Below are 16,570 nucleotides of genomic sequence, written 5' to 3'. Positions count from 1 at the left end.
CTGCCAGGGTATATAAACTTATGATCACAACTATGCTTCTGTAAAAACAAAAAAATAAAAACAACTGTAACATTTTGTAGTTGATCGTTTGCATTCAAAAGTTCAAAGAATATCAAAATAATAATTTATCTAAAATGCATCATAGCCCATTTGTGTGTCTAAGCATACCTGCAGCAGAGTCCCATGAATACAGTTGTGTTGTATTTGAGGTCCTGGATCTTGAGGAAGCTCTTGAAGCAAAGAGTGTACAGTTAACGGCACCTGGGTGACGAGTACAAAAGGAACAAGGGCTCGAGCTGCCATCTCCCTCGTCCGGTATACAGCTGAACGGCCACATCTGCATGACAAACAATCACACACAGAAACATAAAAGTCATGATAACTAAATTGTCTGAACATGAGTATAAACACTGCTATGGAGACTTTATACATCTTTTTGTGTTACGTAATATTCTGCGTTTGCTTCACACGGTGTTATTGCAATTATTCAGTTTTATTTATTCCCAAGATAAATGTCTGTTATCTTAGCCAAGCATTAACCACTCAAAGGATCTTATGTTTTTACTTGCTTCTCTGTTGGTCTGTTATTCAGTTCTGATAACAGAAAATGTATCGGGTCAGCTGTTAGGACATTTAGCTTGTTCTATGCACATGTAACGTAATTGCAAATGTATTTGCGTCTTTACTTTCTGTATTTCGCACCACCTTTTTCATCACACCCCGAGGAATCAAAAAGCTGAGATCCCTTAATCAAATAATTACTTAAGCAGTCTGGAAAATATTTTTGGCCAAAGAATCCCTTCCATGCTTTCCTCTCACCCGTATGTTAATTTATTTTCAGTATGCTACTGAGATAATGAGACAAGTCACCTCGACTGTTAATTATATAATGATATGTTTATATTCTGATAATATTTCCTCCAATAGTGAAAAAATGCTGACATAAATGCACATGTTCAAGACTATTAGTTTGGTCAGTGTGTCCAAACTAATTAACATGGTTGTGCCTGGCACTGGCAGCTGATGGATTAAGTCCACATATCACTTGTTGGGTGAAGATCCATCCTTGAGGACTGATTGTGGTCGTAATATTTATGGACAGAATTTTTAGGTGTGGCCGAGGCATTGATGGTGTCCGGTTTGGTGAATTTCTGCGTTCTGCTTGATGTGATTTTGTTGCTGTTGCTCATGAAGCCGTGATTTCCAGCTTCCACTGGTGTGAAGCAGTTGGGATGAGAATCAGCAACTCCAAATTCCTGACCATGGTCCTCAATCCGAAAAGAGTGGACTTCCCTCTCCAGACTTTGCTTATTCTTCTTCAAAGGAAGACTTGTCCATGTGGAATTGTGGAGTACTTGGAAATATTCTACCCACAGCTGCACAACATGCCAAGTCAAGGTCAGCAGTACTCCATTTCCACTATACACATTGTGAAAGGTGTTTAAGGTGCCCTACTTCACCCCTCCAGAGTCACCGGATGGAGTATCAAAGTTACCTCAAAGTCATCCTGAAGTCTTTTTCCATGGCCTCACTAAACTCCTCCTCCAAATGAGTTTTTACCTCAACAACCGCCAAAGCTTTGATTTGCTTGGCCTGCCCAGTACCAATCAGCAGCCGTCCCACAGGTCTTAAAAGGTCCAATAGGACTCCATTTTCAGCTTGATGGCATCTGTTTCTGTCAGTGTACACCAACAGGTTGGGATACTGCTGCCACAACAGGCACTAACCACCTTACGGCTAGAGCTCATTTTGGCTGCCTCAAAAATGCTGGTGCTGAAGATGGGCCTCTCTATGGGTTTTGTTAAAAGATAAAGTTTTCACTTTCATTCACAAAAAAACACAAAAAAACAGCCTTATTTGACATCACCACCAAAGGGTATGCATTGACTATTGCCGCCGATGGCATGGAGGGGTAGTCGGCGTCTCTGTCGGCTTTTGCGATGTGTTCTTCACTCATTTTCCGGTCTGACGTGCTGACTTCTAGGCCGATGCGACAGTTGGCCACGACAGCCGACGTGAGATTGGTGCGTAGAGGCCTTTAGAGCTAGTGTGAAAAGCTTGGTCAACAGGGAGGGGCACATAGTAGAACCACTGCTCCACCACATCGAGAGGAGCTAGAGGAGGTGGCTTGGACATCTGGTTAGGATGCCTCCTGGATGCCTCCCCATGCCACCGGGAGGGGAATCTGCACACGCTGGAGAGAGTACTTTAAATCTACATGCTGGCCTGGGAAAGCCTTGAAATACACAGAGAAGACCTGGATGAAGTGGTTGGAGAGTGGAAAGTCGGGGCTTCCCTGCTAAATCCACAAGCCCCACGACCTGAACATCAGAGAAGAAAATGGATGGATGGATGGATGGACAGTTTACAGTGCTGTTGCAGTTGAAAAAAAGGTTCTTATATTAAAAAAAAAAAAGGAACATTAACTAATTTGTTTTACTCTTTTTCTAATCTCCCAAAAAAGTACAAATAAAATACAGTTAAAGCAGCAGTTTGATAAAAAGTACTGTTAACAGTATTGTAGTATCATAAAAAATACTAATGATACCCATTCCTAATTAGTGGTCTCCTCCGGTTGACGAGTCGTCCTGGTTTTGTGATCTTTTAGAGTCTAGTCAGAACTGTGGCTTATTCTACGCAAGCTAGCCAGCCGTAGCCACAGAGCTAGAGAAGCTCCCCGTACTGTCAGACGTGCTTGAAAACATAATAACATCATCAACATACGGAATTGGTCGGAAGAGACCAAATCTTGTCAGCCAATCACAAGCCGTGGTACTTACATGTCAAGCGTATAAAACCTACGCGCTCGCTAAGATTCAGAATATTTTCCACTTAACAGCTACACCAAAACGTATCGCAACTACATTTAACAAGATTTTTTTCTTTCTTAGATTAGATGCAAATAGATCTTTAAATCACTCCTCAGTGCTCCTGTTTTGTTTTGGTTGTACTTGACACATGTTTGACTAGCTTGAGCAGCACAAACAGAACAACAGCACTGTGTTCAGGAATGAATGTATGGAAAACAAGGATGTCTTTTGTAGGGAGAAAAAACAGTTTTGTCTGGTTTTAAGTTAAAAACTGTCTTGTGTCATTGGCCCCTGTGAGTTAGAGCAAGTTAGAATGGGAGTGGCTTCGTCTACCAAATTGCGTAACTGTTATGATAGCTAGAGTTAGGCTGTTTACAATGAATTTGCTGTTTATGCATAAAAAATTAAGGACAGTATTTCAGTCTCAGATTTTGTATTGTATGTTGGCAGAAGACAAAACACACTGCTTCTGTGATAATACGTATGTCAACTTACCGCATTACGAGCAAATGTTGAAGGGGGGGCATACTTTAATGGGTGTTTATGTTTCTTAGGTTGTTTCTATAGTCTGCAATTGTATTGAAATTCTTGTCAAAAAAAGGCTTGGTTTAGCTGAGCAAAAATCATTAAAATCTGAAAGCTATGTGAAGTGGCAACAAATCTTTTAGAGGAATGCATAGATCATCAGAGATGAAAAGAAAAAGCTAACTCTTCTGGCTTTGGCAAGAGTTAATGGCAGTTATGAATAGCAGCACAGTTACATCTTCAAAATTCCCAAACAAATCATATTCTGCTAGAGGATTAAATAATAACATTCAAGTTGATAAACAATATGTGGCTGGAAGTCAACAAGCACACATCCACATGCTTACAAACACATACCAGGCTGAAATTATTACACCGATTTCAAACACAAACATTGCTTTACTGTATATGGCTTGAAACATCTATTTACTTGCATGCAGAGCCAGACACAGACGCACACCTTTGACCGTTCCTCATTTTGCTGCCAACCCCTTGCCATATAAGGCATATATGATAATGATCTTTTGCAATTTGTCCCAATGAAACCCTTGTGAAAGGAAATGACAGTTTGTAACTGTGTAATTTTAGCAACAGAATTGTGCCCAGTGGGGTCAGTTTGAAGGCTGTTGACTGGCATGGGTGAGTCTCATCTGGGCTTCATTTGAAGGAAAACTGGTCAAATGGTTTCCTGCACAGCGACTTCAGCGTGTTGTTGGATAAACAAGCTCAAGCACCCAAGTGTGTCACTGGGGAATGAACACAAGTTCGGAAGTGGAGTGGTGACTCATTTCAAATGAGAGGGCTCCATTTGGCCATTCACGCAAAATGCAGATCCCTGAAAGTGATAATATTGCACAAAAACACCCTCACAACCTCTACTTACGTTCCCAAAAAAAGAAACAACTAAAAAAGAACAAAATTCCCTCAGTGTTTACAATGAAATATGTACAGATCACTCTATGTAAATCAATTCTTGGTTTCAGGCACGAGTCCTTCCAGGACGCACCACAACGGAGAAAATCTGTCTGATTAGGAACCAGCAGAGGTCAAGGTGCGTTTCAATTCCAGTTTTAGCTTCTCTAGCTGACCGCTGCATTTCCCATGGCAACGGCGGAAGTAGTAACAGGCGTACGTGAACGTGTAAGAGATCAGAGAGATCAGTTGGTAGGTCTTCCAGAAACGGAGGCAAGGTCTTCTCATTACCATGCTCAAATGCACCAAACTAATGTTGAAAATCCAAAAAAGAATGACGATCATAAACCAGCAGAGACTCTCTCAAAATAGCACTAACCACTGTGAATAGAAAATAAATCCGAATCAGAAAATAGGTGAGCTGTAATTGGTTGTTACCTGAGCCTTGGCCAACTGTGATGTCATTTTCAGTTGGGAGAAAGTGACAAAATGGCCGCCCCCAGAGATGGTGAAACTCATGTGGATTTTGCAGCTTAACTCATGTTCCACAAACATGATATTAATCAGAATGCTGTGTTTAGACTAGTGGAGGTGAATAGAACATATTGGAAAGAACACTTTTGGGTTGATTTCCCCTTTAAGGAACATTGTTGATTATTAATTCTCATACAAGTATCTTTACTCAGTAGTCCTTGTCAAATGTCACAAATAAATGGGACCTTTGTTCACAAAAAGTTAGTAAATCCCAGCTTTGCCTGAGACAGTCTCATCAAGTTCATGGGAAGTAGGAACCTACCAAAATAAAAGCAGATTTTAACATTGATAAACGGAACCAACAGTTCGAACCCAAGAGATGGGCAGAAGTCTCACGATTTAGCAGAAGTTCCGTGTGACATGACAGGAAGTTCAAGCTGCAAGAATTGGTTCAACTTTTGTATTGCTCGACATTTAGGGTATTTTGGTTTCCAGGTTTCACTGCAATTTTAGTTCAAACACTTATCATATGTCACTGTGACACAAGCCAGTATTTCATTACCATGACTGTGATAAGGAACAAAGAAACATAAAGAAAGCTTTACCTTTGGAAATGATAAAGTGCATGGGCATTATTAAGCCCTCTGAATAAAGATGAGAAATGCGATGGGAAGACAGTAAAAGGAAGAAGGGAGGAGAGATATCTGGGCTGGTATCATAAAACATGAAACTTTGAGGCTTTTCCATTACATGAGTGAGAGAAATATAGTGTTGGAGATAAGATACTTTGTTACCAGTTGTCAAATACTGGGAAAATGAGAGCCCATGAGTTCGAAAGAGAAATGCATTAATCTGAATATTATTCTTCTTGATGTGGATGTTATCATTCCGCATGTAAGTATGGAACGCAAAATATAAAAAGGAAAAAGATACTGTGAGTGGAGGCTCAAGATCAAATGGAGGTAGTGACAGTTATTCACGTGTCGGGTGATGACAGTTTGGGGGATGGGAGGGCGGTACAGACAACTTGGACCGGGGCCAATAAAGTTGGGATGGATGCTAATTTTAACATCTTCAACATGTGGTCTTCATTTGGGTGGATACATTCACCGCATAACTTCTCTGACAGTCAAGCAGCAAGATAGGATCCAGCTGTCAATGCAAGGAGAACTATGACACAGATAAATATATGAATACGTTTGATAACTTTAGCAAAAAGTTACTTTGGAAAAGGTCATTTATTTTTTAGAAAGGCTCATGATTACCTGTCTATTCTTACAGACCTGCTAGTCTACAATTAGTAAGAAATAGTGGGATGTGGATGAGGGCCAAAAAAGATGCATTTAAATGTTTTTTGTTTTGTTTTTTTTACATTTTTTCAATTTACTTCTATTTTATAATGATGATTTCACTGGATAGCTGAAACGCTAATAAGGGATCGTTGGCCGGTGGGCTTTATTAATTCAACTTCTTTATACAGAATGTAAGATGTTTGTTTTTTTGGAGACAGGCTCAATGAAATGGAGAATCGTGATTATTCAATTCATGAAAACCATTTGAAGAATTGTATTTAGGATGACCTGGGATGACCTATCAAAAAGCAACTTGTAGAGGTATGATTTAGTGCCTGTATTGCTCAATGCACAAGGGGGGTTGACTTCCAGGTCAGGTTTGATTTGCAGGTGCAGTAGATGAACATGTCTGAATAATATTTGCAGACTTCTCCATCTCAGGAATGTGAAAAATGAAGGTTAGAACCACAGTTTCCCATTCGCCTGAAAGCTTTACTCCCCAGTAAACAGAGTGCGGTACAGATAAAACAAGTCTCAATCTAATCACTAAGTCTGACATTAGACAGCACAAACAACAAAACCTTTTAAAAACAAAAACGTTCAACTAAGGCCATGTCCACAAATACACGGATATTTCCAAAACATAAACAGCATTTTCCTAGCACGAGGTAAAAGGATAGAAACGCCTCTACAAAGGTATCGGAATAGTAAATTATTTTCTTTTTAACCCCTGTAGACTGAAAACTTTTGGGTTTAATAACCAAATAAGATCAATCAATAAACATTTGAAAAAAATAAGATAAATCAATGTGCCCCCACTAGTCTATACATGATATTGAGAATAATATTGTATTAGTAATAATAATCATGCCGTTTTTAGTCCATTCCAGGGAGCGGCCATTTTGTTCTGTATGGCAGCCCAGTGAGATGGATAAAATCGAGTGGATTATTCTGCTTAAAGGGGAAGTCAAAAAATCTTAACATGAGTATATTCTATGCAGGCACACTAGTCTAAACACGGCATTCTGATTAATATTGTGTTTGTGGAATATGAGTCAAGCAGTAAACAATTTTGTCCTTCTCATGGAGCGGCCATTTTGCCACTTGCTGTCGACTGAAAATGACATCACAGTTGCTCGGGCTCAGCTGATGACCAATCATGGCTCAGCTCCAGAAAGCCAGTGAGCCGAAAGTGACAAAATGTCCTCCCCCTGGGAGGGCTAAAAACCTTTTTTTTTTTTAATTTTGCTGCTTAAGTCATTTGCCTCAAACACAATATTAATCAGAATATTGTGTTTTTGAAACAGAAAATCGGTTTTGACCAAACCAAATTGAATCATTCCATTTTTAAAATGCTACGTAACTGAATGATATTGGATTCCATCGATTGAGATACATATTGAATCGTCTTTAATGAGAGATGCACTTCAGATATAAATCGGTTTGACGTTGTGGATAAATTGTTGTTTCTTTGAATTGAATTAACTTGAATAATTTGGGGCTTGGAGAGTTTTTACATGTTGTAATGTTTTAATAAACATGAAACATGACAAAAGCTTCAGTCGTATCGTTTTGAATCGAATCGTAAAACCACTGAATCAAACACAATGCAAGTCTTTCCATTTGAAAATGTACTGCATCGTATTGCACCAAATATCAACTTTGTCATCTTACATTGAAGATATCCACATCCCAAGTTTAGAATAGAATAGAAGAATAGAAATCCCTTTATTGTCATTGTACTCAAGTGTGCAACGAGATTAGAGGGCTCCCCTCTCCAGTGCAATACAACAATAATACAGACAAATATATAAATTAGTAAATTAGACTAGTAGGAGGACATTCATCCTATAATTGCAGATTTTATATCCAAGATTGTGTTTGTTTGTTCATTTGTACTTGATTTCCACTTTAAATTGTCAAACAAAAAATGTATCTGTAGTTCATTTCATTGCTCCGCATCTGCTAAATCATGAATGATGATTAGTGAGTCCATCCAAGATGCTAAGCAAACCCAAACCGTGAAATTACCTCCACTGCCTTTCCAAGATGATTTTAGAATACATGTATATTTTAATTTTTTGACTATGACTGTATGTTTGGCATCATGAATTTTTGATGCTCTTCTATGTAATTTTCAGAATATTCCAGTCCCTCTCATTCCTCTTGTTAATGAATGGTTTGCATCTGACGCCATTTGCTATTCCGGATCTAACGAACAAGACGGAAATAAAACGCAAAATAAAATAAAATGAAAACAAGTGTATTGTTTGTTTTCTTCCTTGTGTTTCCAACGTGTTCAAGGAATACTATTAACAAAGCAATGCCATCACAATAAAACATTAAGAAATAAAATTGTCATGAAACAAATATAGACTCATTTTATATTCTAGATGCATTTACTCCTGCCCACTGGAGACTGATGAGGATGTCCCTGACTTAATATTTGAGTCCATGTGAACAAAGCCTTAGACTGTATTTTTGTGAAAATGAAAAACAAAAACAATTTACATGTTCCTTTTTTAAGTTTACACCAGATAGATTAAATAAAAACAACTGATATCTTATGGGAATACAACTTTGTGTATAACTTGCAGAGGAACCAGTGCAAGCAAAAGGAAAATAAAAGATCTGACGTACAACGTTTAGACTACATGTGTTATGTCTTGATGATTGCATGTTTCCATACTTAGAAAGGCTGTACAGCGCAGTAAAACTTTGTTTGAGAAGTTTATCATGGTTGAGTGAGCAGCTGTGTGACCCTCTTGATATGACACAGCATTCCAGTTGCCTGCAAGCCACATTCTCATTGATAGTGATGACAATAGGGAGGAGCTGAAGATGGAACATTAAGTTGGCGACTCAGTCAGCCCACACAATTATCAGATTTGCTCAAGGGTACTTCAACTCATACAACGGCAGGCAGACGTATAGAAGGAAAACAAAGCATTGAGCTTGTACTGACAGGCGATATTGTGTGAGCGCACGCAGGCACACATACATACACACACCCGCACACACACATGCCTTGAAACCACCAACAGTTCATAAAAATTAAAGGGGAAGTCAAACCCGCAAAAATATTTGCATTATGTTCTATGTGCCTTCACCATTCTAAACATTTGTGGAATGTGAGTTAAGCAGCAGACTCCACCCTTATTTAGCCACCTCAGGGGGACAGCCAGTTTGTCCCTTTCTGTTATAGGAAAATGACAGCACAGTTGCTCCGGGCTCAGGTAACGACCAATCACGGCTCACCTTCTGAAAACAGGTGAGCCGTGATTGGTCGTTACCCGAGCCCTGAGCAACTGTGATGTGATTTTCTGTTGACAGAAGAGACAAAATGGCCGGCCGCTGACACTCATATTCTACAAATGCAATATTATTCACTAGTGGGCCAGCAACAATCACATTCTTGTGAAGATTTTTTGGGGGGTTGACTTCCCCTTTAAGATATGTTCAAAAAACAACATACACCTAATATTTAATGCCATGTACTCATGTTATTTGGAAAGGATTAAAAAACATTTTACAAGTGTGTTTTATTTCCTCCATTTTCTCCTTAGTTAATCATTAAACATCAACTCTGGCATCCAAAACGTCCTTAAATGTGTCATTCACTTGTTGCCTACAAACCAAAGTGCCATGCTTGACGCTTGAGCTGGAACACACGCAAGACTGAGTCCTCTAGGCAAACAATAATTTTGGCTTAAAAAAAGCATCTGTGTGCTTTGCTGGAATTTTCAAAAAGATTTAGATGACATGTGATATGCTGTCCAAGGAAAAAAAACTAAATAAAGGCAGTCACTCAACTAAGCCACGACAGTATATCACCAACGGGCATGAGATGCTCTCAGACAAAGTGATATAAAAGCCAGAAAAAAAGAAAACCATTTGTTGTACTAGACATTTCAGTGCTAATGCTTGATGTTCACTTTTCACCTGGCCGGATTTGTGAATGAGAAATTTGGAGAGGGAACTACAGCATGCCCTCTGCTACTCAGTACAAACTCGTGCATATCGACAAACCTGTAGAGCATTCTGACAATGAATTCCCGCGCAAGTCGGACTAAAAACAAAAAAAACAACAAAAAAAAAAAAATCTGAATTGAGCCATTCAGAAAATCGGATACAGGCCGCATACGTGCAAGCAAAATCTGATCGGAGTCGCACTTGCCTGTAGTGTGAACCTAAAACCGCAGACGAGACTCGGGCGTCATGAAGTCAAAACGGCATAGCTCGAGAACCATGTAACCCGAGGATCGCCCTTATAAATAATAGTAAATTTAAAATATTAAACTCTTAAAATGGACTTTTAGTTTACATTTATAAATACATCTTGACTGAATAAATCTGTGGCTTAACAATGTCATATTTCTCTTGTTTTTGTTGTTGTTTGGAACCCAGGGAATACATTATCAATGTATGGTCGTCATCAAAAATACGGAAAATTTTCAACAGTAAATAAATGAGAAGCCTGTTTCTAATGAATTGCTGCTGACATTGCAATGTATTGTCATCTGTAATGATGCACTTCATTCATTAACATGTCCAGGAGAACCAGGCGTGGATTTATGAGTGCTTGCCTCTTCCTTACCTGATGATGAATGGCATGAACGGGGCAAGTCCCAGAGGTGAGGAGGAGCCATCCATTGGAGAAGGGTACAGTCGGCTGAGCACCAGCAGCAGCAAGAAGAGACTGGGATGCAGCTTCACTTGACCACTGTCACTATACATACATGGTTACAGTTAGACACGGCCAACACTTAGACTAATGCAGCAGTGTTTCAGTATGTCAGCCCAAGCCAATTAAATGGTATGTTATGAAAATATTTGTATTTTCTTTTTTATTATATAATAATAATAATAATAATAATAATAATAATAATAATAATAATATTCCCTTTATTAGTCCCACAATGGGGAAATTCGAGATTCGAACCCAGGCCTCCTGGGGAGACTGGGTCCTGAACGCGGCGCCTTAGACCACTCGGCCATCCTGGCAGCCAATATTTGTATTTGATGTGTCACTTGAAATCTAATGGAATTTCCGAAACAAGACTGAAATTGAAATGTGGCAATTAGACAGCAACTGAGCTCGTTAAAATTCAGCTCAAAGTAGTAACATCATCCTGGTTGTAGATCAAGAGAGCGGGGTTTGCTAGATACTTTGTGTACTTTTATTAGCTAAGAAAAATAAACAAAACATGTTGATATTATTAATTATACTTTTCAGCCTAATTGCCCAGCCCTGACATACTGCACATAAATCAAAAGCAAAACAAAACTCACAAGTAAAATTGGAACACTTTACTGTAATTAAGTCTATAAAATCACCCTTACATTAGTAATTGTAAAAATAACAAGGAACGCACGTAGACATTTTTTAATGACATTCTTTCAACTTTTACACCACATTTGAGAATCAGTAAGAGCAATTATTCTCCCTCTCTTTGTTTCTACAATTCTTAGTGAGCTTTAGGTGGCTTACTATACTGCAGATGATGTGGAAGAAATCAGAAAGTTGAGATTAGGTTCCGTGGGAAATCCATGAATGTTTAAACAACCAGCTAAGGGAGTGAGGGGGGATTGTGAAAGAGTCCTCAATTAATTGGATCGAAAGTCAGATAAGGCTGTCTGGAGAGCTGTTAGATGATTCAAATGCTTTTAAAAGGGGGAGTTTTGTCCAAGCAGGGAAAGATAAGGCAGATGAGTCTCAGCGGACCAAACTCTTCACTCAAGAAACACTAACCCAAAGTTGATGACACTTTTGATGTATTTTGTATTTTTCCTGAAATTGGCTAATTGAGTTAGTGTAACTTTCAAACACAACACAGTCATGTTTCATCATTCAAAGGCCATGACCTTGAATCACACACAGCATGTTTCTTATGAAGAAAATAATTATAAAGCACTGAATAGAACTGTTTCATGGGCTGAACAAAAAAATATCATAAACAACAAATTTACACATGAGGAAGTCAAGGTGAGTTCAACAACCCTCTCACCTTTCTACTGACGCCGCTGCCTCCTTGAGCTGGTTAAGAAGAAATGGATACAGGGCAGGAAAACGAGTGAAAAACTCACGACCGGTCATTCTAAGGTGAGAGACAGAAGCATAAGGGAACAAAATTATTGAGCTACAAAAACAACACTGTATATTTATTCCACCCTTTTAGTTGGAAACTGTTGAACAAAACCAGTTAGGAGTGCCACTGATCTTACTTTTCAGAGTTTTGGCGGAAGGATAAAATTATTCTAATTTGGAGGAGAAAACAATTATATGAAGAAACAAGCGTCACCGATATGACTGCTTTCACTTTACCAATTTCTTTCAAATCAGAAACAAATCGAGCCTGTTTTAGCTCTGCCCAAGTAAGCGTATGCGTAGACTTTTAGCTGCACAACCAAGCACACACGCACACACGCGAATGAAATCACAATTATATTGAAGACTTTCGTCTTGCTTCAGCAACTCAGTGCTATTATTTATTCATTTATTTTATTAACTGCTTGTCGAAACAAAGTTGTTCCTTAAGGGAGGAGAGCCTGCTTCACCAAACCCAAGATCATATGACTAGAGTGACTGCCTCTGGCTTGCAAACATTCGGGAAGTAATGAGCGGGCACAATGGGATGAAAAGCTGTCACGAGTGCGTGTGTATTTAAAAACGGCAGTCCACGAGGATGTGAGAAACTCCTTACCACTTGTGATCCAACACACACACACACACACACACACACGCACATGCGCAAGTAAAACTTGATGCTCAGACTGATTACTGTGTTTAAATGCAAGTACAATAGTAGTTTAAAGGGGAAGTCAACCCCCATAAATTCTCGATAAGAAAACATTCTAAGTAGCCCCATTTGTCTAAACGCATCATTATGATTAATATTGCGTTTGTGGAATATGAGTTGTGCAGTAAAACGTAGCCGTTTTTGCACGTCTCATGGGGCAGCCATTTTGCCCCTTGCTGTCAACTGAAAATGAAATCACAATGGCGAGCGTTCATGGCTCAGCATTAGCAAACAGGTGAGCCGTGGCTGGACGTTAGCTGAGCCCGGAGCAACTGTGCTGTCATTTTCAGTCGACAAAACATGACAAGATGGCTAAAGTGGATGGATTTAGCTGCTTAACTCATATTTCATAAACGCAATATTCATCAAAATGCCATGTTTCAACTCGCGAAGGCACATGGAACATATTGCAAAGAATTTTTAGGGGGGTTAACTCCCCTTTAAATATTAAAGCACGAGAACATGAGCATGTTCGTGAGATGAGCGCGTCCTTTCAGACAAGAGTGTTCTGCTTCCAAGTTAAAGGTCAAAGGTTATGACAGCGTGGAATAGACGAGGTTTATGTGGTAAAAATTAAAGGAAGGATCATATTGGAAAAAAAAGCTGTTAAGAGTTTGTCGAGCGTATTTAGGCCGAAATAAGCTAGTGGAGCAAATTAAGATACGTTGCTTCATACAGTAGATAAAAGGTTTGAAACTCATTGTAAACTGGGACTAAATGCAAAGGACACTCAAAAATGATAGTTTTCCAACCTGGCAACAAGGCTTGTCGCCGCTCCATCTGTGACGTTCTTTTTTTTCTTTTTCTTTTCCACGCATCAATCCGCTAGCATTGGAAGTGCCTCCGATTCACCCCCAAATAAAGACCAGCAAGCGTTTCCTGACATTTTCTGCTCTAAAGCAATGATTTCGCTTATCACTGAGTGGTATTTGGAACTGTTCATAATTCCCCACTCCTTGACTAAGGTCAGTGTTAAAACTTGATAAAAACAGCCCCAAAGCATGATGCTGCCACTGCCATTTGTTCTTGTGGTGATGAGCCGTGTTGTGTATACGCACAAACACACTTCTTGGAATTATGGCCCCAAAAAAGTTCACGCTTGGTTTTATCACAGAGGCCCGTAACACATTTTGCTTTGTCTGGGAAGACTCAAGTGTGTTTTGGTAAAAATGTAGTCAGGTTTATAGGCCAGACGTATCAGAATCAGAAATCAGAAATCCCTTTGTCATTGTATTGACGTATGACATGTATCATTGAAACATATGAAGAAGACAAAAGATGTACAACTAATACTTGCAAGATATTTTTGCACACAACCTCAATGTTGTTATCGGCCTCATATGGCAGCTTCTTTGACCTTGTTTTCTTCTTTCCATTGTATCAATTTTGGAGGGATACCCAGGTCACGATTGCGCAATATTTTCTGCCCCTAATGATGACTGTCTTTGCTATGTTACAATATTCATCAGTGATAGACCAATATGCTTTTTTCAGGGGCGAAACCGATTATTAAGTAGTCATGGAGGCCGAAAACCGATATTTGAAGCCGAAATTCATTTGCTAAAAAAAAAAAAAGGGCAAATTGGTGTCAATATTTCGAAAAATGTAAAAACTCCAAAACTTGACTTGGTATAAATGCCTTTAAGCACAAGCTTTTATTACAACTTTAGTGATTTACATGTTAAAGCTTTCTTATATGTTTTTTAGAAATAGAAATAGACAACTTAATTTAAAAAGACTAACAAAAACTGCACATCGCTTTCAAGTTTACTATGGCAAGTAGTTTTCTATTAATTGTGAGTTGTTGTAGACTGACATTTATTAAAATTTCAGCAAATTACCTTGTGACTTAATGTGAAGAACCAAACAAGCAGCTTACTGCTGATTGGCTGCTACCCACTGCACAAGAAACCAATCAGATGGTGCTATGGGCTGGCCAATCTGCTTCTGCGGGCAGGGCCACAAGCACAGCACACAAATGGAGATGTGTGCTGCAGCGAGCAAAAATAAACCAGCTTATAATTGATCAGTTTAAAAAAATAAATAAATAAATAAATGAAGGCAGATGCAGATAATCAGCAAATTGCCAAATATCGGGTCCGATAATTGGTCCGGCCAATAATCGGTCTATCACTAGTATTCATTGCCCTAAAAAAAATTTTGTACCCTTCTCCCAAATGATACCTTTGATCAATGACAGTCCTTTGACGTTGTGGAAGCTCCATGCAAATTATGTTATGTTAATAGGGCTTTATTGCTTTTTTATCACAAAAATCTGGCATTTAAAAAGGGGTGTGTAAACCTTTTGTATTCACGGTATAACGTCATATGCGGGAAAAATGTGCTTTCTACAAGCGTGATAAGGCTGTATGTTTGAGATGGAACTTGGTAAGCAATCTTTCTGTGTCAGCTGGTTGTATTTACGCTAAAGATGATATCAGACCGACATCAATGCAAGGTCACGAAGCAGAGAGGACTTAGTCTGGGCTCAGTTAATGGAGCAGTGATCCACAAACATTACATCTGGATTTAAGTAAAATACATGGGCGGAAATTTCTGCAAAAAAAGAACAGAATGAAGCAAGAAGTCTTACAAAACACAACCAAGCCAGTAAATAATGAAGCACGTTTTCTTACAGCTTGAGAAGACCTCACAAAGACCTACACAACAAAAACAAGGACAAATTGCCAAACATGCAGCTTTTGCTCAATAGTGTCCAATTGACTGCTCATTAATCATGTCTTGAAGCAATTAAACCACAATTGAGTGCACAATTTGGCTGCAACCACCAAAGGCACAGTTGATTCACAGGTTTGTGGTCTGAACGACAACATGACGTCAACTAAAACTTAACCTTTGCTGATCTTCTCTATGGCAACACCAAAAGGCACAAATAACTTGCTCAGCTTAACATCGGCACAAAAGCGGGAGTTCAGAATGTTCAATCATATACACCCCATCATAAAAAGAACAATTAATGGTGAATATGAAGCAATGCCATCAAATACTCCTGATGCAATTGTGTATATCAACCGGAGTAAAATAACCACTTGAAAGAATCCGACTGAACGGCAGTCAACTTCCGTGTTAACTTTGTACCAATTCAAATTGATGAAAAAAATGCAGATTTAAAGGTATGACAGAAAACGCTGCCAAAAAGGCCCACATGTTTTTGTTTATTTTTTTAATTATTTTTATTAGCAGACATCCTCTACTTCTTATATTTCAAACTAAACTCTGCCACATACAAGCCACACAGTAATAAAGTCCTGATATGGAATACCCTTAACTTGACACGGAAGAAAAAGAGAAAGCAAATGAAAGACTAGATAAACAGAAGCAGCCTTAGCTTGACTAATGGCATTCAGAAGAGGCCTTTAAAAAGTCTGCCAACAGAAACAGTAAAATGCTTGTGAAACTCTACAATATAAACAGAGTCCAACAAAGACAACCATACTGTCCTACAACCAAACAAATATTTTTTTTGTCCATGCCTGCTAAGTGTAATCATTCAATTATACAATAATCACTCATTCTCGGAAACGGTGTTTCAATGTTTCTAAATCTTCACGCCAAATTAGATAAAACTTTGTAAATATGTGGATGCGGAAATAGCACTTGACCAAGGGCTGTTGACATTAATTGTTTGATAACGGAACTTCTTATCAAACAATAAATGTGAACTGATCTTTTACTGTATTTTTTGGACCAAAAGGCGCACTTAAAATAATTAAATTTTCTCCGAAATCCTCATTGC

General features: G+C 38.7%; 1 protein-coding gene across 2 annotated transcripts in view; it reads right to left on the bottom strand.

Annotated features, from left to right (window-relative positions):
* The window catches only part of thada (THADA armadillo repeat containing), a 78,187-nt gene that overhangs the window by 36,418 nt on the left and 25,199 nt on the right, over nt 1-16,570 (bottom strand). For both annotated transcript variants that reach the window (XM_088305374.1, XM_088305373.1), the window contains exons 27-29: nt 12,022-12,111; nt 10,611-10,742; nt 169-337 (exon numbers count right to left, since the gene is read on the bottom strand). In XM_088305374.1, the coding sequence (XP_088161500.1) occupies nt 169-337; nt 10,611-10,742; nt 12,022-12,111 (391 nt within the window). The remainder of the gene's footprint in view (nt 1-168; nt 338-10,610; nt 10,743-12,021; nt 12,112-16,570) is intronic.

The sequence above is a fragment of the Idiotropiscis lumnitzeri genome, chromosome 9, assembly GCF_059441095.1.
Source record: "Idiotropiscis lumnitzeri isolate Australia: NSW breed Sydney's pygmy pipehorse chromosome 9, RoL_Ilum_1.0, whole genome shotgun sequence".
In the NCBI taxonomy this organism is placed as follows: Eukaryota; Metazoa; Chordata; class Actinopteri; order Syngnathiformes; family Syngnathidae; genus Idiotropiscis; species Idiotropiscis lumnitzeri.
Note: the sequence above shows the minus strand (reverse complement) of the source record. Positions and strands in the feature narration are given on the sequence as shown.